Genomic DNA, 24,603 nt, shown 5'->3' on the forward strand with positions numbered 1-24,603 from the left:
TGGGAATGGACTGGATATTACAGGTCATTGTGGTGTGATTGTTCATTTTCTTAGGTGTGATAATGTTATTGTGGTTATGTAGGAGGATGTACTTTTTCTTAGGATTTCTGTGGAAGTATTGAAGCATGAAGTACCAATAAGGCAGCAACTAATTTAAATAATTCAGAAAAAAACTGTACATATGAATATAGATAGATAAATTTGAAAAAATAGGGGGAGGGGCAATATAGGGATGAGGGAGTTAGAGGTACAACCTATTAGATGTAAGATAGGCTCAAGGATGTATCATCTGACATAGGGAATATAGCTTATATTTTGTAATAACTGTAAATGGAAAGTAACATTTAAAAATTGTATAAAACATTTAAAAAGCTGGAAAAATAACAATCCAAGTGGAGAGTGTACAGGTGCTCCTTGTACTAGTCTTTGAACTTTTCTGTATGTTTGAAAATATTTGTTAAAGACAGAGCTGGGCGGGAGGCGGGGGCCATTGTATGGTCCAAACAAAGGTAGTGGCAGGTCAGATTATTCCAGCTAGTTTGAGATTTCTGGTCTAAGGCCTCACCTCTGCTATCTCAATTACTCTGCATCACGTCCCTATGGGGTAGACAACACTGGGCCCATTTCACAGGTAATGAATACAAGCTCAGAGGGTGAAGTGACTTGCCCAAGGTCACACAGCCAGTTGAGACCAAGCTAAGATTTGAACTCATATCTGTCTGAGTCAAAATTATTTGCTTTTCTTTTTTGTTGTTTAAGCCTCTTCTCTCCCATTCCATTTCCCAGGGGTGTTGGTCAGCTGAGAGCCTGTATGCATGTATTACTCAAATTCTCACAACAACCCGATGCAGTCATTACTGATAATACATGCCATTTTACTGAGAGGCCGAGAGGTTAAGTAACTTGCTTAAGGTCACTCAGCTAAGAATGAAAGAGACAGGAACAGGGAACAAGGAACAGGAACAAGGAACCAGGACAGTCTGGCTCTAGAGCCCAAATTTAAAGAGTCAAAGAAACACCATAAAAAGATAAATCACTTCAGGAATACAAAGCAGGATTATTGCTGGTTCTCACAGAATCCCTGCAAAGTCCTTTCTTCTCCTGACTGCTATGGCATTCCAAGGGGACACTTGCCTCCCCAGTTCAGCTGGCAACTTCTTGAGTTGAGGCTGAGGCAGGTTCTATTTGCCCTCACCTGTGTCTCTAGTTACTACCTACTGCCATCAGAGGTCTTCTGGCCTGGGGCTGATCTTAAAGCATTGTTTTGGATATGGCCGCACACTATCCTACAGAGCAGGGTACCGATTTGTCTGCAGGATGGAAATTAAGGTTCAGATGGAATGCTGAGGCACTGACAACCTAGTAGTCAAGGGTGCCTTGGGAGACAGGTCATTTTTTATTTAAGCCCTTATTGCAAGGCTTGGGTGGATTAATTTTTTTTTTTTTGCGGTACGCGGGCCTCTCACTGTTGCGGCCTTTCCCATTGTGGAGCACAGGCTCTGGACGCGCAGGCTCAGCGGCCATGGCTCACGGGCCCAGCCGCTCCGCGGCATGTGGGATCTTCCCGGACCGGGGCACGAACCCGTGTCCCCTGCATCGGCAGGCAGACTCTCAACCACTGTGCCACCAGGGAAGCCCGGGTGGATTACTTTTCCATCTAGGAGCCTCAGTTTCCTCATCTGTACAATAGGAATAATAAGAGCACACATCTCAGGCCTGTTGGGGTGATTTAATGAGGTAGGTAAAGCCCAGTGTCTCTCAAGGGCAAGTCTTCATATTGATAACTGTTATCATTAAGCTCCTTAGGAATCTTTGGGATATGGAACCTGCTCAGAGCTACAACCTCATCCCTGTCGCTCTCCCTGCCCCACTGGATTGTATCCATGCTGGCCTTGAGTTAAGCTGGGGTCAGATCAGGCTTTTTATTTTTTTATTTTTTTATTTTTTTTTTTTTTGCGGTATGCGGGCCTCTCACTGTTGTGGCCTCTCCCGTTGCGGAGTACAGGCTCCGGATGCGCAGGCTCAGCGGCCATGGCTCACGGGCCCAGCCGCTCCGCGGCATATGGGATCCTCCCGGACCGGGGCACGAACCCGTATCCCCTGCATCGGCAGGCGGACTCTCAACCACTGCTCCACCAGGGAGGCCCCAGATCAGGCTTTTTAACCTCAGGACCTTTGCATCTGCTGTTCACTGTTTTATGTCACCCCTCAGTGAGGCCTTCCCTGACCACATTAGTCTGCCTCAAACATATTCTCCTGTTTTATTGTATTCATATCACTTATCAGTACCTGACATTATGAACTGATTTGTTTCTTTTTCTCCTCCCATTTGAGTGTTAGGTTCAAGAAGACAGAGATTTTGTCTGTTTTGTTCTATGTAGCATCCCCAGCGCCAAGAACGGTGTCTGGCATATGTCTGGCTTTCAATAAATGGTGAACTGAATGAATGAATGAATGGAGGTGTATACCGAGCCCTCATGCCTACAATCCCTGCTCTTCTGTCGCAGTGGGTGGCCAGCCGAGTCAGACATTGCATACGGTCCCTTGGCTCCCAGGTTGGGGGCGTCCAAGAGCGGACCGACGGGCACTTGAGCGACATTCCCCAAAAGCCAGGGCGGTGGCCGCGCCAGTAGAGGGACTGTCGCCATTTGGCGACTTTCCCTGCGGGCCACTGAGCCGCCGCGGGGGCCAAACAGGCGATCGCTCTGTGAGCGCGCGCGCGCAGGTCTTTTGCGACGGTGCCCGGCGGCGCTAGCCCCGCCCCCGGCCCGCCCCCGGCCCGCCCCCGGCCCGCCCCCGGCTCGCCCCCGCGGCCCGCCCCGCCCCGCCCCCGCCGCTGCGCTCTCTACCGGGCCGCTCAGGCCCCCGCCCGCTTCATGTGGCCCGGCCAGCGGCGGCCGGCGGCTGGGAGCGGCGAGGCGGCGGCGAGCGGCGGCCGGCGAGGCCCGGGAGGTGGCCGAGGCCCAGGCGGCGGCGGCGGCGGCCCAGGAGGCGGCGCACGGAGAGCGGCGGGAGCAGGCCCGGCCCGGCCCTCGAGCGGCCGCCTGGCTGCAGCATGCGCGTCCGCCGGGGGCTGCTGCGGCTGCCGCGCCGCTCGCTGCTCGCCGCGCTCTTCTTCTTCTCGTTCTCGTCCTCGCTGCTCTACTTCGTCTATGTGGCGCCCGGCATAGGTAGGAAGGGGGCCTGGGACGCCGGGGGTGCCGCTCTGGCCTCGAGGGGACCCCGGGAACCCCCGCCCCGCCCTGAGGGGACCCCGGCTTTCAGAAGACACCCGGCTGGGAGGCGACCCCGAGCCTGGCCCTTAGAAGACTACGGGGACTCCGGCCCGACCCTCGGGAGACCCCACGCCTGGCCCTCGGGGGGCTCCAGGACATTCCAGTGCCCCGCACCCCGACGGGCTCCAGAACCCCCCTCCCCCGCCAGCCTCCCGCCCACCCCTTGCCCTCCTTTAACCCCTTCCCCGCGGGAACCCGACTATGCCTTCACACACACACACATACACACACACACACACACGTACACACGTGCTGGGACGCCCCCTTTCTTGCCCTGGCCTCCCTAGAACCCCCACTTAACGCTCCTCGGCTCGAGAACTCCCGCTCCCCCTCCTCCGGGGTCTCCTCCAGCCCCGGTTCCGGGCATTCCGCGGCCCCCGGACCTCCGCGGCCCGCCCTCCCCTCCTCGCGGAGCCCCTGTGCTGGGGTCTCCAGGAGTCCCACCTTCCCGGTTCCCCATCCATCCTTCCCCTCTCTCCTCCCCGGTGACTCCACCGTTTCCTGCTCTCCCTCCTACCCTTTCTTCCCTCGACTTTCCCTTGTTACATCCACCTTCAGGTCCTCCTCCCCAGCACACACATTCTCCTCTTCCAAGTGGCCAGATCCCTTTCCTAGCAGGGTGGCATCCCCCACCCCCCAGGGAGGTCCCCCCCCCATTCAGCCTAAGAACCCCTGAGCGTGCCACGCCTCCTCTCATCCCCTCCCCCTGCCCCGCCTACCCCCAAGGGCACTCCCTGTCATCTCCGCTCCCTTATCTCCTATCCTTCCCCGAATCCTCACCAGCCCGCTCTGGCCCTCAGCCACAGTTTCTTTCTGATTGAAGACTTGGGGAAGGGGTGCTGTCTGGGCTCTTCCTTTCTCCGCTTTCTTTCACTTCTGCCCTCTCCTAGCCTTGAGGGTAGAAGGTGGCCTTTCAATATCCTATGGGGCCGGGGGGGGGTACATTTAAATTGGTCTTAGAGAAGGAGATATGACAAGGGCCTTGGGGAAATGGTGCAGGTGGGAAGGAGCATGGAGAAAAGGTGGAATGGGGACTCATTCTTCTCAGAGGCATGTCCTTTAAAGGAAAGACAGCCCTGGAGAAACTGAACCCTGACCGAGCATAGGCTGTCTAAGAGCACAGAGCAGACATTTAGGACGTGAAGAAAGATTAGAAGGAAATAACAGCATGAGGGTTAAGGTCAGAGGACATGGAGGTCAGATTTGGATTCTAATCCCTGCCCTTTATACCTTGAACAAGTTACTAAGCCTCACCTTTTCTCCTCTGTAAAATGGGGGTACTCATCCTAACCTCATAGGGTTTTAAGGATGGAAGTAGATAAATTCCCTTTTAAAGCACTTATCATTGTACCTGATGCTTAGAGAGTTTTCCAAAAAAAAAAAAAAAGCTATTATATGTAGCTTTCAGGAAAGAAGGGAGTAGATGGAAGGTTTAAGGTATGTATTTGCCTGACTTGGCATCACCATGAGGCCCTAGAGAAAACCTCAGCTTAAGGTGAAAAATGATCAGAAAATGCTGTTGGGGGTGCGGCAAGGAGAGTAAATTTTGCTGTAAAAAGTCTGGATCATTTGGATGTTAGGAAAGGGTTGATGGTTTAACTCTAGGGAAATACCCTTTAGGATTGTAGTAATGATTAGTGCCATTCTCTGTTGACCTGTCAACACTGAACTAGCTGAATAGAGAAATTTCCAGATAGAGCCGGAGATTGTCTCCTGATTTTTTTAAAAAATAAATTTATTTATTTTTGGCTGCGTTGGGTCTTCATTGCTGCTCTCGGGCTTTCTCTAATTGCGGCGAGCGGGCTTCTCACTGCGGTGGCTTCTCTTGCTGCAGAGCACGGGCTCTTGGCGTGTGGGCTTCAGTAGTTGTGGCATGCGGGCTCAGTAGTTGTGTCTCGTGGGCTGCAGAGCACAGGCTCAGTAGTTGTGGTACATGGGCTTAGTTGCTCTGCGGCATGTGGGATCTTCCTGGACCAGGGCTTGAACCCATGTCCTCTGCATTGGCAGGCGGATTCTTAACCACTGCACCACTAGGGAAGTCCTCTCCTGATTGTTTTTTTTTTTAAGAGCATATTTCATTTGATGGTTAATATTGATGATTTGTAGTACAAACTAGATCTAGTTTGTACTACAAAGATAGAACAGGTAATATCCTACTGCCGTAACATTTTATGAAATGTCTTAGGAAAAGCATCCCTCTGGGAAGGTGTTGTATGTGGCCTGATGGATCGGATGAGGGGATAGGAGTCTGGGCAGAATAAGAACAGGTGAGTAATTAGTGGAATTAATTGAGAAAAGAGTTTATTAGCATATTGGATATTAGACTAATAAAAATGGGTGTGAAATGATGGATTTGAACCTAGAGGCAGTCTTGAAGCCATAACCCCTTTTGTGAAAGTGATGGGTTTTTTTTGGTGTGGGTGCATAAACCAGCTATGTTGAAATGCAAAAATATATCCCACTAGGATAGTAATCACCCTCTTGATTAGAAAGATTAGAAGCCAGATTCTAAAACAGAAATGGAACGTAACAACTTAATTAAAAGTCTTCAGCAGTAGATATTTAGGTCAGTGGAACCCCAGTGTAAGGCAATGGGCTTGGGGCTTCCCTGGTGGCGCAGTGGTTAAGAATCCGCCTGTCAATGCAGGGGACACAGGTTTGATCCCTGGTCTGGGAAGATCCCACATGCCGCGGAGCAGCTAAGCCCGTGTGCCACAACTACTGAGCCTGCACTGTAGAGCCTGCAAGCCACAACTACTGAAGCCTGCGCGCCTAGAGCCTGTGCTCTGCAATAAGAGAAGCCACCGCAATGAGAAGCCCTCGCATCTCTACAAAGAGTAGCCCCCGCTCCTGCAACTAGAGAAAGCCCGCGCGCAGCAAGGAAGACCCAACGCAGCCAAAAATAAATAAATAAAATAAGTAAATTAAAAAAAAAAAAAGCAATGGGCTTCTACCACACTTAGATTCCTACATCACTGATAACTGAGGAAGATGCAAAGCACTTAAATATTCACTAATTTCTTCTTAAATGTGGGTCTTCTAAAGAAAGGGCAGATCTACTTAAGATTCACTTCTGTTAGTTGGAAAGGGGAGTGGTGGGAAGGATGTGAAGTGGTTTTAGAAGGGTACATTGAGCAGTTTGGTGATTTTATTTATCTTGGCTTTCCTGTTTATGAGCTTAATTTTTTAAATAATCAGCTTTGGACAGAGGGTGGCAAATCTTTTCAAAAGGTTAAGACAGTCTAGAGAAATAGAAGGTTTTATATGCCTTGGATTATGAAGACCTTATTTTAGACAGTTGTTAAAATGAGCTTAGAAAATAATACTGGGTTGAACCACATGAAATTTCCATTTTTTGCAGGTCAAAACCAGTTGTATATTGGCAGTTTGATATAGCTCAACCTAATACATTTCCAAATAATGACAATCCTGTTTTCTGGCATAACGGGAAGTGTCAGACTTGTATTTCCTTCCAGGTTTAATATTTTTCCAGTCCTGCTTTTGATTTACTTTGTATACCCTGTGGCCACACTGTGCTCTAGGGCTAAAGAGAAATCATCAACCCGAGAGTGTGTTACAGCTATATTTGGAATTAGGTAGACTTGAATTTGAGATATGAGAAAAACCATGTTAGTTATAAATGTTTTAAAGTTGCTCATGTGTAATATAGCCCAGCTACAATTTCAACCTAACTATTGTTGGTATTTTTGAGATCTAATGCTAGCTCTTAATGTTAGTGTCCCATAGTCTAACGGCAAAGGGAAATTTTCTTGGACTTGAGGGTCATCCGAAATGGAGGTAGTGGTACCATTTGGCTTAGAAAATTGGATGTGAGGAATATTACTAAATATGACTATAATGTGTTTGTAACAAATACAAAGTGCGCTTAGCTACTTTAATAAACCCCTGCCAATCCAGTTAAGTAATTTAAAAATATGACTTCATTGGCCGTTATGTTTTTGTTATTAAATCAAAAGTAGTGTTTTATATCAGCAGTTTAAAAGTAGAAAAGAAAAGGATGGGGCAGAAAGTGTGAGGGAGGTGGTGGATTTGAAAAAGGAAGAGGAAGGGAATATGGTTATAAAAATGCATACATGGGCTTCCCTGGTGGCTCAGTGGTTGAGAGTCCACCTGCCGATGCAGGGGACACGGGTTCGTGCCCCTGTCCGGGAAGATCCCACATGCCGCGGAGCGGCTGAGCCCGTGAGCCATGGCCGCCGAGCCTATGCGTCCGGAGCCTGTGCTCCGCGACGGGAGAGGCCACAACAGTGAGGCCCGCGTACCGCAAAAAAAAAAAAAAAAAAAAAAAAAGCATACGTGCCTCTTCTCTGTAGCCCCTTGCCCTCCACAGCCTGAGTGATTATCATTTATTTCATCACTTGTTTTACCTGCACTGTTGAAATATCCCTATTCCTTTCAGGGTTCCGAAGAGAACTTTGAACTTATTTATGATCCTTTAACTTAAAAAAAAAAAAAATCTAAGAGCTCGGAGTACCTCCATATTCCAGTCTGACCCGGTCTTTTAGAAGATAAGAGAAGTGAACTCTTTACGGATGGACGTACATTTGAAGGGCTGATTTAAAACAATCTTATTAACTGTACGGTGCTGTCACGTGGCCAGGTTGTATAGCACTGACCTTTGCAAGTTGTTTAGTTACTGATTTTGAGAGAGATGCCTGTGCGTGGTTAGAGGCAGTAGTCTATATACTGATGAAATTTTATTAAAGTTCCACTATTTAAATTAATTTTTCTTTTGTCTTGATTATTGAGGAAAGGAAATGGGGAATGATTTTTCCCTTTTGGCCTGCTTGGTTCCAAGAAAAGTTTGATTCATGGCTGGCTTTTGGAAGACAGGAATCAGTAATTCTAATCCCACCTGATTTGACCAAATGACCTTGAGCAAGTCACTTGATTCTCTGATCTTATACTTGGCCAGAAAACAAAGCTGTTTGAAAAACTAGAACTGCATCTTAGCCAAACTTTTAGTGAGAAGTTTTTTTGTATAGAAGGTTGATAATTCATTCATGTCCTATGCAAATTTTGGACCTAAGATTTTAGATAACATACATGTTTTATGTAACTGAATGTAACTTTTTCTAATAACCCCAGGAAAATTTCAGATTCCCCCCCTTGTTTAAAAAAAAAAATATATATATATATATATTTTTTTGGCTGCGTTGGGTCTTTGTTGCTGCGCGCGGGCTTTCTCTAGTTGCGGCGAGCGGGGGCTACTCTTCGTTGCGGTGCGCGGGCTTCTCATTGTGGTGGCTTCTCTTATTGCGGAGCACGGGCTCTAGGCACGCAGGCTCGGTAGTTGTGGCTCACGGGCTTAGTTGCTCCGCGGCATGTGAGATCTTCCCAGACCAGGGCTCAAACCCGTGTCCGCTGCATTTGGCAGGCGGATTCTTAACCACTGGGCCACCAGGGAAGTCCCATCCCCCACCCCCTTGTTAAGTGTAGTATGAAAATAGCCTTTTTGTTGTTGTTCCTCACATGAAAGTGTCCTCTAAATGCTGCAGTGCACTTAGTTTCTGAGCTTTTCTGGAGTGAAATACGTCATATTGTGAATGTGGGTTATTTTATTTTAGAAAATTAAAAAGCCTTACCCTGTTTAAGGACCCCCTTCTCCCCACGTGTGCCTTTACGGACTCACTCACTCACTCAGATGTTTCCTTTGAGTATTGCATCGTGTCAGTCTTCTTAGAAGGAAACCATATTTGGAGAACAGATTGAAGTTATAAAACTAAACAGCACCACTTTTGACCAGGATTTTGGTGATGTTTTATGTCCTTTCTGCATCAGTTTGCTATGTCTGGAAACAAAGTCTTGGGTTTGGAATTGAAGTCTCTTGAACAGTGAAAATATGCTAGTCTTGGACAGTCTTTGGAAGCAGCCGTTCGGCCGGTATCAGTTGCTGTTCCAGGGCATCGCTACTCTAGCCAGTAGATAATTCTGCTCCCAACCCTGACATTTCCCCCCAGAGCTTGACAGGCCAGTGAGAGCAGCGTATAACATCGTGTAACAACGCCAGGAAGGAGGGTCTTCTTGTGTTGCCATGACTCTTTAGAGCTCTTTAAGAGGGTAGAAAGCCGTAGAAGCCGAAGTGCTACTGACTTACTTGCTTCCCTAATTCTGCAGCGTTTTAGATCGTGGAAGATACATTGTACACATCCAATCCAACTATATAAGCAAACAGAACTTCAGTAAGCAAGAAGTAGGCAATGTGATGCTGCAAAGGCCTGTCAAAGAACTAGAGAAAACTAGTGGTTAACATTGGTCAAGATAAAGGTTAATCAGAAGCAAACAGATTGGGTGTTGGCTTAAAAGAAGTTAAAGGAGTTATCGTGAGAAGAGGCAGGCCTGTGTGTACTATTAGTGAAAGGACAGTTATTCTTTAGTTTCTAATACTAGCTAAATAAGAGTATGCCTTCCTTTGCACACTGTGTGTATTTTTGTAGAAAGCTGTGAGAAAATTAAAGGAATTTAAGATCTGTGGGTCAATAATAATCCAGTATTTGAATATCTTCCTATCATGTTACCAGCTATGGGAGATATTTGGATTCTAGACTTTTGACTGCTTCTTTCATTTTACAGATGATTGTATAAACCCAGGTTGAGTCATTAACTTGCCCAAAGTTGAGAATTATAAAATAGCTGTAAAAATAAATAAATAAATAAATAAGATAAAATACCTCTGCAGCACATACTCTATGGTTGAAAATACAAGATTAATCATAAGAAATAACTAGAGAAAATAGAAAATAGTATGTAGTCAATTGCTGACTTGTATGATACTGGTCCTTAATGAGGTGGGAGATTCAGACACAGGCACTCATTCCTTTATTCAATACGTAGTTTTTTTGGAGTGCCTTCTCTTGTCAGATACTCTTTTGGGTATCGGACAGTCTAGAAATGAGTAAGGCAGAACGTTTCTGCCATCCTGGTGATTTCATTCTAGTGGGGCGTTTTTGCCCTTTGTGGTGCTTTTATTCTGATGGGGAGACAGCCAATACACAATATAATTTCGGATAGTGGTAGGAGTGACCGAGGGTCTATTTTATTATTTATTTATATTATTTAATTTATTTATTTTTGGCTGTGTTGGGTCTTTGTGGCCGCGCACTGGCTTTCTCTAGTTCTGGCGAGCGGGGGCTACTCTTCGTTGCGATGTGCGGGCTTCTCATTGTGGTGGCTTCTCTTGTTGTGGAGCACGGGCTCTAGGCGCACGGGCTTCAGTAGTTGTGGTGCATGGGCTCAGTAGTTGTGGCACGCAGGCCCTAGAGCACATGAGCTTCAGTAGTTGTGGTGTGCAGGCTCAGTAGTTGTGGCTCTCATGGGCTTAGTTGTTCCATGGCACGTGGGACCTTCCCAGACCAGGGCTCGAACCTGTGTCCCCTGCATTGGCAGGCGGATTCTCAACCACTGCGCCACCAGCGTAGTCCCTGAGGGTCTGTTTTAGATAGGGTGGTTAGGGAAAGCTTCATTAATGAGGTGATATTTGACTTGCAGGGGTAGAACAGGTCACAGGTCTGGGGATTGGGATGGTGATGGGCGTGTCAAGCATATGTGAAGGTCTGGAGGCAGAAATGCGCTTGAGGGCAGGTTGACTGGATTTTTGTAAGTGAGAAATGGTAGGAAATGAGCTTAGAAAGATGGTAGGGGTCAGGCCATTTAGGACCCTATAGGCCATGGTAAGGGCTGTAGGATAGGAGTGAACATTAACTTAGAAATCAGCCCGATCTGGGTTTGAATCAACTCTGACTGAGTGGGCACACTATTTTCAATTTTCTTATCTGCCCAGTGGAGGATACCATCTTTCTCAGGGTCGTTGTGAGAACTGAGTGGAATGTGCTTGTAAGAGGGCTTAGCACAGAGCTTGACACGAAGCTCCGTATGTTAATAATTATTATTTATAACCATAGGAGATGTCCTCTTGGCCTAATGCTAGTACTAAACTGAGGGGAGGATTGAGCTCCAGTCCAGCTTTACCAATAACTAGATGGAAACCTTTACTTCAGTTTTCTCATCTGTAAAATGAAGCAATGGACTAAAGTACAGATTCTAGGGTCCCTCTCAGATCTGAAGTTCCATGATTCTGAGCAAGTGTGAGTTGAACCTTGAAGGAGAAGAAGGAATAATGAGTTCTGTCAAGTAAAGACACCCCATTTAAAAAAATTCAGATCTCCCATTCACTTAGTTTCCCACCTTTAGTGAAATACTGAGCCATGGATTCTGTGAAGTGTCGGTGTATAACCCTCAGACTTAACAGTTTCACTCTGTAGGGTGAATGGAGAAATTCAAACTGTGCAATGCTATTGTTTGAGGACATTTGCCCTAAAAATGAGACAGACGTAGAATGTCTGCACTGAAGTCTATCTTTGAAATCATTGTGGCAAAGAAGCAACAACAAAAAAGAAATTTGTGTTGTCTTGGTCAAAGGAAAAAAACTAAAAGAATTTTACAGAAATATCTTTGGGATGTTAAGACTTTTTTTTTTTTCCTCTTTTTTTCTCTGCTTTTTGTCCCCTGGGTAATCCTTTTAGGTTTTAATCTGCTAAATCAGTCTTTTCCTCTAGCCTCACACTTTTGCTTTTAAGCATGAAATAGAGCCCTAGACTCATTAGCTCCTGCCCCATCTTCATTCCTCTAGGTAATTGGACGTTAAATGAGAAATGAATATTACATTTTGACCCAATAATTCTTTTTTTTTTAAACATCTTTATTGGAGTATAATTGCTTTACAATGGTGTGTTAGTTTCTGTTTTATAACAAAGTGAATCAGCTATACATGTACACATAGCCCCATATCTCCTCCCTCTTGCCTCTCCCTCCCACCCTCCCTAACCCACCCATCTAGGTGGTCACAAAGCATGGAGCTGATCTCCCTGTGCTATGCGGCTGCTTCTCACTAGCTATTTTACATTTGGTAGTATGTATATGTGTCCATGCCACTCTCTCACTTCATTGCAGCTTACCCTTCCCCCTCCCCGTGTCCTCAAGTCCATTCTCTACGTCTGCATCTTTATTCCTGTCCTGCCCCTAGGTTCTTCAGAACCTTTTTTTTTTTTGATTCCATACATATGTGTTAGCGTACGGTATTTATTTTTCTCTTTCTGACTTACTTCACTCTGTATGACAGACTCTAGGTCCATCCACCTCACTACAAATAACCCAATATCGTTACTTTTTATGGCTGAGTAATATTCCACTGTATATATGTGCCACATCTTCTTTATCCGTTCATCTGTCGATGGACACTTAGGTTGCTTCCATGTCCTGGCTGTTGTAAATAGAGCTGCAGTGAACACTGTGGTACATGACTCTTTTTGAATTACGGTTTTCTCACGGTACAGTAATTCTTTTTAATATTGTGGCTTATATAGAAGAGCATTCATACCTCCTCTACTGATCCCGTGAATCCAGTGTTTTCCCAAGCCTGGGAGTCACACTGAATAATTTAACATGCTGTCTCTTCTTAGATTCCCTCCCCCCCCCCCGACCCCTTTTGTTAGTTTGAGTACTTATTAGACTATAAGTATGGTTCCGCCTCCTTCCCAGGTTACAAAGATAGCCAGGTACTTTGCAATGACTAGAAGGGAAGCTGGGCATTGTTTCTGAGGTACCTTAGTTAACCATCATCAATTATGAACAGTTCTCTGAGGCTTATTAGTGGCATAATTATGATTATGAAAAATGTTGTGGAGTGTCACGTACAGGGAAATGTAGATTGTAGGAAAGCTCAGTGTTGTGTTTTAAAACTTAAATTAGAGGTGTGCTAGTGAGCACAGCTGTTTATTATTTTTATTAAAGAGCTGTAAAACATTTAAATACCAGTAAAGAGGGAACTTTTTTCACCATCTAAAAGTGTGATTAATAGTCATTTAACATCTTTGCTTAATTCTCATGTGTTGAACAACTGTATGCTTGGAAAAATGGAAAAGCAGGAGTATTTTTTTTACTCATAGAACTAGTTACCCCATTTTGAGGACTTGTGCTTTTAGGCACTAAGCCTAAATTATACTCATGATTGTAATGTATGCGTTTTCAGATTGGTAGGCCATTGGCTTTTGAAGGTCAGAAAATAGTATTTTCCTAAATGCTGTGTTGGGGTCATGTTTGTGTAGTTAAAAAAAAAAATCCTCTCTTCCATTGCAGAAAAATGAAAACATTGCCAACTTAGGGAAGTTAAACCAGATGGATCAGAGATGATAGTAGACTGACTTTAGGATTCTTGATGTATTTATTATGAATCTTTATATTTTATTTCATTTTATTTTATTTTATTTTATTTTATTATTATTTTTTTTTTTGCGGTATGCGGGCCTCTCACTGCTGTGGCCTCTCCCGTTGCAGAGCACAGGCTCCGGACGCGCAGGCTCAGCGGCCACGGCTCACGGGCCCAGCCGCTCCGCGGCATATGGGATCCTCCCGGACCAGGGCACGAACCCGTGTCCCCTGCATCGGCAGGCGGACTCTCAACCACTGCGCCACCAGGGAGGCCCTTTATATTTTAAATAAAACCATTTAATCGTTTAACTTTTAAAGAAAAACTCATTTTATCCATATCATCATAATCTATAGAGTAATGATAGGGAAGTTCTCTGGGTTGTAGTGTCCTTGTGCCTAGCACATTATATGCACTGAAATATTTATTGAAATGAATGAAGAAACTATTGCCTGGTCAAGCTAGCCTCTTTGTTGTTGGATTGCATTTAATCTGGGGGAAGGATTGCTTCTTCTGTTAATCCTGATTTTGAAGTGATTTTGAATTCATTTTGACCAAAATTACTTTGTCTTTTTTTCCCTTTCTATTTCTTTGTGGTAAAATATTTATAGCATGAACTTTGCCATGTATTTTGATAATTTAAATGTGCAATTCAGTGGCATTCATTACATTCACAATGTTTTGCAACCACTACAGCTATTTCCAAAAATTTCTGTTGCCCCAAACAGAAAGTCTCTTCCCACTAAGCAATAACTCCCCATCCACCCCCTCAACTGCTAATCTACTTTCCATCCTGTAAGTTTGACTGCTCTAGGTACCTCATATAAGTGTAATCATACAATGTTCGTCCTTTTGTGTTTGCTCTATTTCACTTAGCAAAATGTTTCCAGTGTTCATTCATGTCATAGCATGTGTCAGAACTGTATTCTTTTTGTGGATGAATAATATTCTATCTTCTATATACCACATTTTTTCTCACCTGTTGATGAACACTTGAGTTGCTTCTACCTTTTGGCTGTTGCAAATAGTGCTGCTGTGAATGTTGGCATACAAGTATCTGTTTGAGTCCCTGCTTTCAATTCTTTGGGTATTTACCTGGGAGTGGAATTGCTAGGTCATATGGTAATTCTGTTTAATTTTTTGAGGAATTGCCAGACTTTCCACAGTGGCTGCACCATTTTACATTCCCACCAACAATATATTCCACATCCTTGCAGCCAACACTTATTTTCTGAGTGTGTATTTTTTTATTTTTAAAGTGCAGGCATCCTTGTAGGTGTGAAATGGTACCTCATTGTGGTTTTGGTTTGCATTTCCTTAATGACTAATGAGGTTGAGCATATTTTCATATGTTTATTGGCTGTTTGTGTATCTTGTTTAGAGAACTGTCTATTCAGGTTCCTTTGCCGTTTTTAAATTGGATTGTCTGTTGTTAAGAGATCTTTATATTTTTTGAATATTAAACCATTACCAGATATATGATTTGCAAGTATTTTCTCCCATCCTATGGGTTGTCTTTTCACTCTCTTGGTAGGGTCCTTTGATGCACAAAAGCTTTTGACTTTAACGAGGTTCAGTTTATTTATATTTTTCTTTTGTTTGTACTTTAAAAAATATACTACTTGGTAAGTTTTATGACTGAACTTTTGCTCCCTACATTGTAGTCGTTTACTTTTTCTGCCCGTGAAAGGTTTCCCTAAGTTACTGATAGGCATATCTTACACAAGCTATTATTGAGCTGATTTCTGAGAAAGCAGGAGGCAAGGTTTCTTGGTTTATCTTTCTCTTACTTGTTTAAGTTTGATGCTGGTTTCTTGATTTCTTTTTTTTTTAATTAATTACTTAATTTATGGCTGCATTGGGTCTTCGTTGCTGTGCACCGGCTTTCTCTAGTTGCGGGGAGTGGGGGCTACTCTTCGTTGTGGCTCGCGGGCTTCAGTAGTTGTGGCTTGTGAGCTCAGCAGTTGTGGCTCACAGGCTCTAGAGCGCAGGCTCAGTAGTTGTGGCGCACGGGCTTAGTTGCTCCGCGGCATGTGGGATCTTCCTGGACCAGGGCTCGAACCCGTGTCCCGTGCGTTGGCAGGCGGATTCTTAACCACTGAGCCACCGGCGAAACCCTGATTCTTGGTCTTTAAAATGGTTACTCTCTTTGCCAAACTTGACATGCTCTGCAGATTCCATTAAATATTTCAAGTGTTTGAAGAGTCCTGTGACTCTTCCGATGAAGGGAGGGATCCGTATCTTATTGATGTCTTTGTTGATTATTTTGTTCAGTAGGACTGAAATGTAACTTAAATTTAAATGTTTTCTGTTTCTAATTGCAGTTCTCTGAAAGTCCACGTAAGACAGGGCCAGAAGTTGGCACACCAAATTTTTGGTGTTGGGGACAATACAGTTTACTGATTAAACATATGATATAGAAGAGAAATTCAGAAAATATTATAGATTGATGAATATAGTCCATGAAACACTGGGCTTATTTTTTTTTTTCCATACAGAAATGAAAGTATACGATGATTTTGAAGATAGGGAAAAGTAAATATCACTTGGCATTTTGTTAGCCTCAAATCTCCATTAACCAGCACCTTTTATGTTTTGCTGTTTAATAATAAGTGGTGATACTTAGAATGTAGACCCGGATGCATGACTTTGAGTTTGGTGTTAGGTATGATTTTTTTCCTTCTGATTGTTTGAAACAGCACTCTGTTTCCCCATACCTCCCCAGGCCACCACATAGGCACAGGATGGCAGGTAGTGATGAGGAACAGCTTGCTAAGATGATGGTGCCTGGCTGACTAAGAGGTGTGTGATGTGAACACAGGATTTGTTTTTTCCCTTTATAACATTTTTTTATTTTTTTAAATTATTTTATAACATTTTCCCTTTATAACATGATCAGAAAGTAAAGAGAGTGTTAAAGAATGAGGAAACAGAAAAGTCTAACGTGTAAAACCTGCTGGACTTCTACATCTGTGACATGGTAAAATTTGGCACTTTGATTTTTTTTTTCCTGGTATCAGCTGGATTTCAAATGTATTTATCTAAACGTGAGTGATAATGGTAGTGATTAAAGACAGGTGGGTACTTAGAAAATTTTTGTGTTTTGGGGCCTGTGATAAAAGAAAAAATTTACAGACTTGCCTTTGCATTTGCCTGATTTGGCTGTTTTCTTAGAGCTAACTTAATCTTTATGTGTTAAACCCTTAGAGTGTGCTAGGCTTGGGGGTACATTGATGAATGACGTGGACACCGTACCTCTGTTATTTTTTAAGTCTTTAGCAAGGGAGCATGGCTTCATTTTAGTAAAAAATTTTCAGAATTTTGAGTGATTTTATATTCCCAGAAGATGTGTTTAATTGAGGGTCAGTTCAGTTGATGTTAACGTACCTTAATTGCCAGGAATAACAGTGAATGTAGTTTAATTGTAGACATTTAAGACAGCAAAAAAATTTTAAAGAAATTCTTGAAGAGGCATTTAGTTTAATTTTTTACCTCACTGGGCCCATTGGCTGTACATGTTCTTGGTGGTATTCATATTTACATGAATGTTTTTGCTGTTTATCTCCTGGACAGAGTCATGGCAATGGTGGTGAACAGTGACCTGAAGTTTCTTAGTAACATAGATGCTCTCTGGACCAGTGGCGGAAGGATGCATTTATATGCTGAGGCCTCTTCCCTTCCACCTGGAAGAGTGTCAGTCTTAGAATAGAGGTCTGGCACTGAGCAGGTGCTCAGAGAGCATTTGTCAGACAGGATCAGTCTGTCTTCTACCCTTCAGTGGCTTTCATTGCTTTTAGGATAAAGTTCAGATTCCTTATTGTAGTTTATAAGAATTTTTGTGATCTGACCTCTACCTCCCTCTCCAGCTTCATTTATGCCACTTCTCTCCCTCCAGACACATGGGCCTCCCCCCTGGTTTCCAGCATAGGCTCTTTCCTTAAGCTTTTCACTAGCTAACTCAAATATTCCTGCCCATCCTCAGGCCTCTAAATCAGTGGCAAATGCATGGGCCTCATTTCTCTCTCTTTTTTTTTTTTTGGTACGCGGGCCTCTCACTGTTGTGGCCTGTCCCGTTGCGGAGCACAGGCTCCGGACGCGCAGGCTCAGCAGCCATGGCTCACGGGCCCAGCCGCTCCGCGGCATATGGGATCCTCCCAGACCGGGGCACAAACCCGTGTCCCCTCTACTGGCAGGCGGACTCTCAACCACTGCGCCACCAGGGAAGCCCCAAGGGCCTCATTTCTTGTTCATGGTTGTATCCCTGCCTGGAACGCTGGTCTGGCACACTGTAGGTGCTCAATGAATATTTCTTTGTTAAATCAGGGAAGTAAGGTGGAGGTGGACAGATCTGAGGTCCTGAAAAGTACAAGTAGCCAATTCGCTGCTCATTTGGGTATGTTGAAGGTTGCTGTGCTAACTGCTAGGACTTCAAGGTGAAGAACTAAAAAGGATCAAATAAAAACACAATGGATTTGTAAAAATATTAATTGTAACTGAAAGTATGATTCCTAGCTCAGTCTCAGATTAATTATGTCCAGTCCAGTCAGATGTTTGGTTTTGTGGGGGCCTGGTTTGGTGGGCAGATGACAAGTAGGAATTTTAAAGTTTTACCCATTTAAGACTCAACACGGATTTTAACCCTTTTAAGTGCTTTTTGTATCTTACATAGTATGTGTATGATAATGCTTTGAAATTGCAGATCACAAATGAATGTATTAATGGTTAGTCTGGTTCCTCAACTTGAAATCTAGATGAAAAAATTGATAAACAAGGAATTCCCTGGCAGTTCAGTGGTTAGGACTCGGGGCTTTCACTTGCTCTGGGCCCAGGTTCAATACCTGGTTGGGGAACTAAGATACTGCAAGCTGCGTGGGGTGGCCAAACAAATAAATAAATAAAAATAAAATAAAAATTAATAAACAGGAAAACAGTCCTGATTTAGGAAGAAGTAGGTACAATAATTCTTATATATTGCTAGGAACGTTGTTTCTGATTTTTAATTAGATATTTAGGTTAATGGTTTTGGTGTTTTCAAATTTATGATAAAAGCTATACTTTTATGTCTTGAATATGCTTGTCAGTCTTTAATTTGAGAGATACTCTTTGCCTAGGAAATGAGAAATTGTTGTATATTTTACTTCTTCCAAGGAGCAATGAGGAAGAAACAATTTCTGGAATTGGAAGTCCATATGGATGGTATGGAAAGTAAGTCTGTTATTCATAAACAGTCTCTTGTGCTCTACGCTGTTGGATGGAAGGTGGAAATAACCTTGCCTCTGTTGCTGAGATTATTTTTGAGCTGACTCGTGCTAGGCTGGCACCCATCAATTGCTTTGTGTGGAAGGGACAACTGGAATCCTTCATTTTGTGTATGTGTGTGTGAATGTGAGTGGGAGGAAGTGAAATGTTTGGTTTTGGTATTGGCTTGATTTTTCTGTTTCATTGTTGACTTGGCATGCCTGGCTTTTTCATTCTGCTCTTAAGTATTCAGAAATCTTAAGATATGTGTGAATTAGAAGATTTGGATTTATTTGAATTTCATTTGGCACTATGGGAAGTTAACTTTAGGTAAGAGCTACTTTTTGGGTTGGCTTTATGTTAAAGATAATTTTTTCCCTTAATTATTTTATTTTATTATAGAAAATTTCAAACACATACAAAAGTAGAGTGAATAGTATACTGGACTCCCATGAACAAAGGTATTTTGATATGACCTTTATATTCGTGAAAAATATAAATGTGAAAGGGCACAAAGACAGGCCCCCATTCCCCCAACAAAACAAAACAAAAGTACAAGCTTAGGCTAATTAATAACCTGTATTTTTAAAACCTTTGGATAATTGGATTTCATTTTTGTTCACATGTTTTGCTGATCCATTTACCTCAATGAGAGTTTCTTAATATGTAAAAAGGGAAGACTAAAAGTATATAAACGTAGGCTTATTGTGAGGATTAAAGGAGAGTATTTGTCAGATGTTTCCATGGCTTGGTACCAGTTAGATGCTCAACAGTTAAATGTCTCCTTGCCCTTTCACAGTTCCTCAGTCACAGTGCTCAACTGGAGTGGAGAGGGGAAGGGACACGTGGATGCACTGGTACACGGTAGAGAGTTGATTACGGCGAAGTTTCCAGAGGATTTATTTATTTTTTCTCTTACCCCGTCCTTCATTTGAACCCTTGAAGTTTAGAGCTGGAAAAACAAGGGTCAGATGTTTGCCAAGAATAAACCTTTCTGTACTGTGGTGGTACCTCGAAGGCACTCCTTAGCTTGAGGAGCAGGTGCTCTGGCTGAGGATGCTGAAGTCTCCGAGGTGCCCTGGGAACAGATGATTACTGCTCGAGTGTTTAACACCTGTGTTCTTTTGCTTCTCTTGGCCTATTTTTCTGAGAATACATTGCTGAATTCTGTTGCTATTTACATCAGCTTTGACCAAAGCCAAGTGCCAAGCTTGCAAGTGAAAGAATGGCAAAAATACCTCTTTTAGGATCTGTGTTGGCACAGATTTTGTGCTTTGTGTTTAGTAACAAGTGAACAACACCACTGATTTAATTTTAGTATTATTAGTTATATTAATTTATTAGTTCTATAATTAAAAAAGTAAAACAGTCTGTATAGATTGAAGCTATAGTTTCGGGTTGTATGTGTGAAAAACTGACTCTTTTCATTGTGAATTTTGAACAAACTTACCGGTAGATTATTTATGTAAGCTTGTGTCATCAGAAGCATTCCAGAATGAATCATGTTTAGTTAGGATCTAACAAATGTTACCACCATTGTTCTGTTAAGCAATATTTTTAAACTATTAAATCAACTTTAAGGATAATAAAGGAAATTACAGTAATTTATTCACAATCGTCTTTTCCTCACAGGTGTTTTCATTTCATTGTTTCCGTCTCATCTTTGTATACACACACAGATATTTGAAAATTTTGTACCTTAGAAATTGCTAGGCTGAGAGAATTGATGTTATAAGGGTGGCACCAATTTAGTAAACGCTATGAGTGTTTGATTTAGAATAATCTTGTACAGTCTCTTTGCTGTAACATCTTTTCCTGGTTAGTTCTGTTCTCCTCACTATAACTAAACATGTGTCTTTTTTTTTTTTTGAATTTTTGAATTTTATTTTATTTATTTTTATACAGCAGGTTCTTATTAGTTATCTGTTTTATACACATCAGTGTATACATGTCAATCCCAATCTCCCAATTCATCCCACTGCCACCCCCACCACCACCTTCCCCTCTCGGTGTCCATACGTTTGTTCTCTACATCTGTGTCTCTGTTTCTTCCTTGCAAACTGGTTCATCTGTACCATTTTTCTAGATTCCACATATATGTTAATATACGATATTTGTTTTTCTCTTTCTGACTTCACTCTATATGACAGTCTCTAGATCCATCAATTTCGTTCCCTTTTATGGCTGAGTAATATTCCATTTTATATATGTGCCACATCTTCTTTATCCATTCGTCTGTCGATGGGCATTTAGGTTGCTTCCGTGACCTGACTATTGTAAATAGTGCTGCAGTGAACATTGGGGTGCATGTGTCTTTTTGAATTATGGTTTTCTCTGGGTATATGCCCAGTAGTGGGATTGCTGGGGCATATGGTAATTCTATTTTTAGTTTTTTAAGGAACCTCCATACTGCTCTCCATAGTGGCTGTATCAATTTACACTCCCACCAGCAGTGCAAGAGGGTTCCCTTTTCTCCACACCCTCTCCAGCATTTGTTGTTTGTAGATTTTTTGATAATGCCCATTCTAACCGGTATGAGGTGAGACCTCACTGTAGTTTTGATTTGCATTTCTCTAATAATTAGTGATGTTGAGCAGCTTTTCACATGCTTCTTGGCCATCTATATGTCTTCTTTGGAGAAATGTCTATTTAGGTCTTTTGCCCATTTTGGGTTTTTTTGGGTTTTTTTTGCGGTTCGCGGGCCTCTCACTGTTGTGGCCTCTCCCGTTGCGGAGCACAGGCTCCAGACGCGCAGGCCCAGCGGCCATGGCTCACGGGCCCAGCCGCTCCGCAGCATGTGGGATCTTCCCAGACCGGGGCACGAACCCGTGTCCCCTGCATCGGCAGGCGGACTCTCAACCACTGCGCCACCAGGGAAGCCCCCCTTCTGCCCATTTTGGATGGGTTGTTTGTTCTAGTTCTGTAAAAAATGCCATTGGTAATTTGATAGGGATTGCATTGAATCTGTCGATTGCTTTGGGTGGTATAGTCATTTTCACAATATTGATTCTTCCAATCCAAGAACATGGTATATCTCTCCATCTGTTTGTGTCATCTTTGATTTCTTTCATCAGTGCCTTATAGTTTTCTGAGTACAGGTCTTTTACCACCTTAGGTAGGTTTATTCCTAGGTATTTTATTCTTTTTGTTGCAGTGGTGAATGGGATTGTTTCCTTAATTTCTCTATCTGATCTTTTGTTATTAGTGTATAGGAATGTAAGAGATTTCTGTGCATTAATTTTGTATCCTACAACTTTACCAGATTCATTGATTAGCTCTAGTAGTTTTCTGGTGGCATCTTTAGGATTCTCTATGTATAGTATCATGTCATCTGCAAACAGTGACAGTTTTACTTCTTTTCCAATTTGTATTCCTTTTATTTCTTTTTCTTCTCTGATTGCCATGGCTAGAACTTCCAAAACTATGTTGAATAATAGTGGCGAGAGTGGACATCCTTGTCTTGTTCCTGATCTTAGAGGAAATGCTTTCAGTTTTTCACCATTGAGAATGATGTTTGCTGTGGGTTTGTTGTATATGGTCTTTATTATGTTGAGGTAATTTCCCTCTATGCCCACTTTCTGGAGAGTTTTTATCATAAATGGGTGTTGAATTTTGTCAAAAGCTTTTTCTGCATCTATTGAGATGATTGTATGGTTTTTCTTCTTCAATTTGTTAATATGGTGTATCACATTGATTGATTTGCGTATATTGAAGAATCCTTGCATCCCTGGGATAAATCCCACTGGATCATGGTGTATGATCCTTTTAACGTGTTGTTGGATTCTGTTTGCTAGTATTTTGTTGAGGATTTTTGCATGTATATTCATCTGCGATAATTGGTCTGTTTTTCTCTTTTTTGTAGTATCTCTGTCTGGTTTTGGTATCAGGGTGATGGTGGCCTCATAGAATGAGTTTGGGAGTGTTCCTTCCTCTGCAATTTTTTGGAAGAGTTTGAGAAGGATGGGTGTTAGCTCTTCTCTAAATGTTTGATAGAAGTCACCTGTGAAGCCATCTGGTCCTGGACTTTTGTTTGTTGGAAGATTTTTAATTTCAGTTTCATTACTTGTGATTCCTCTGTTCATATTTTCTATTTCTTCCTGGTTCAGTCTTAGAAGGTTATACCTTTCTAAGAATTTGTCCATTTCTTCCAGGTTGTCCATTTTATTGGCAGAGTTGCTTGTAGTAGTCTCTTAGGATGCTTTGTATTTCTGTGGTGTCCGTTGTAACTTCTCCTTTTTCACTTACAATTTTATTGATTTGAGTCCTCTCCCTCTTTTTCTTAATGAGTCTGGCTAAAGGTTTATCAATTTCATTTATCTTCTCAAAGAACCAGCTTTTAGTTTTATTAATCTTTGCTATTGTTCTCTTCATTTCTATTTCATTTATTTCTGCTCTGATCTTTATGATTTCTTTCCTTCTACTAACTTTGGGTTTTGTTTTGTTCTTCTTTCTCTACTTCCTTTAGGTGTAAGTTTAGATTGTTTATTTGAGATTTTTCTTGTTTCTTGAGGTAGGATTGTATTGCTATAAACTTCCCTCTTAGAACTGCTTTTTTTGTTTTTTTTTTAATAATAGTGTTTACTTTTACTTGTTGACAGTTTGCTTTATTTATTTATTTATTTATGGCTGTGTTGGGTCTTCGTTTCTGTGTGAGGGCTTTCTCTAGTTGTGGCAAGTGGGGGCCACTCTTCATCGTGTTGCGCGGGCCTCTCACTATCGCGGCCTCTCTTGTTGCGGAGCACAGGCTCCAGACGCGCAGGCTCAGTAATTGTGGCTCACGGGCCCAGTTGCTCCGCAGCATGTGGGATCTTCCCAGACCAGGGCTGGAACCTGTGTCCCCTGCATTGGCAGAGAGATTCTCAACCACCGCGCCACCAGGGAAGCCCCGAACTGCTTTTGCTGCATCCCATAGGTTTTGGATTGTCGTGTTTTTATTGTCATTTGTCTCTAGGTATGTTTTGATTTCCTCTTTGATTTCTTCAGGTATCTCTTGGTTATTTAGTAATGTATTGTTTAGCCTCATGTGTTTGTGTTTTTTACGTTTTTTTCTTTGTAATTGATTTCTAATCTCATAGTGTTGTGGTTGGAAAAGATGCTTGATATGATTTCAGTTTTCTTAAATTTACCGAGGCTTGATTTGTGACTCAAGATGTGATCTATCCTGGAGAATGTTCTGTGTGCACTTGAGAAGAAAGTGTAATCTGCTGTTTTTGGATGGAATGTCCTATAAATATCAATTAAACATATCTGGTCTATTGTGTCACTTAAAGCTTGTGTTTCCTTATTAATTATCTGTCTGGATGATCTGTCCATTGGTGTGAGGTGTTAAAGTCCCCCACTATTATTGTGTTACTGTTGATTTCTTCTTTTATAGCTGTTAGCAGTTGCCTTATGTATTGAGGTGCTCCTATTTTCGGTGCATATATATTTATAATTGTTATGTCTTCTTCTTGGATTGATCCCTTGATGGTTATGTAGTGTCCTTGTCTCTTGTAACATTCTTTATTTTAAAGTCTATTTTATCTGATATGAGTATTGCTGCTCCAGCTTTCTTTTGATTTCCGTTTGCATGGAATATCCCTTTCCATCCCCTCACTTTCAGTCTGTATGTGTCCCTAGGTCTGAATGGGATCTCTTGTAGACAGTGTATATATGGGTCTTGTTTTTGTTCATTCAGCGAGCCTGTGTCTTTTGGTTGGAGCATTTAATCCATTAACGTCTAAGGTAATTATCGCTATGTATGTTCCTATTACCATTTTCTTAATTGTTATGGGTTTGTTTTTGTAGGTCCTTTTCTTTTCTTGTGTTTCCCACTTAGAGAAGTTCCTTTAGCATTTGTTGTAGAGCTGGTTTTGTGGTGCTGAA

At 42.5% G+C, this 24,603-nt stretch overlaps 1 protein-coding gene across 1 annotated transcript in view; it reads left to right on the forward strand.

Annotated features, from left to right (window-relative positions):
- The first annotated feature begins 2,890 nt into the window (after positions 1–2,890).
- Positions 2,891–24,603, forward strand: part of B4GALT5 (beta-1,4-galactosyltransferase 5) — an 80,190-nt gene continuing 58,477 nt past the window's right edge. The window contains exon 1 of the mRNA XM_081257332.1: positions 2,891–3,170. Within this exon, the coding sequence (XP_081113458.1) occupies positions 3,056–3,170 (115 nt within the window). The 5' untranslated portion in view covers positions 2,891–3,055. The remainder of the gene's footprint in view (positions 3,171–24,603) is intronic.

The sequence above is a fragment of the Mesoplodon bidens genome (genome assembly GCF_964165515.1).
Source record: "Mesoplodon bidens genome assembly, chromosome: 15".
NCBI lineage: Eukaryota > Metazoa > Chordata > Mammalia > Artiodactyla > Ziphiidae > Mesoplodon > Mesoplodon bidens.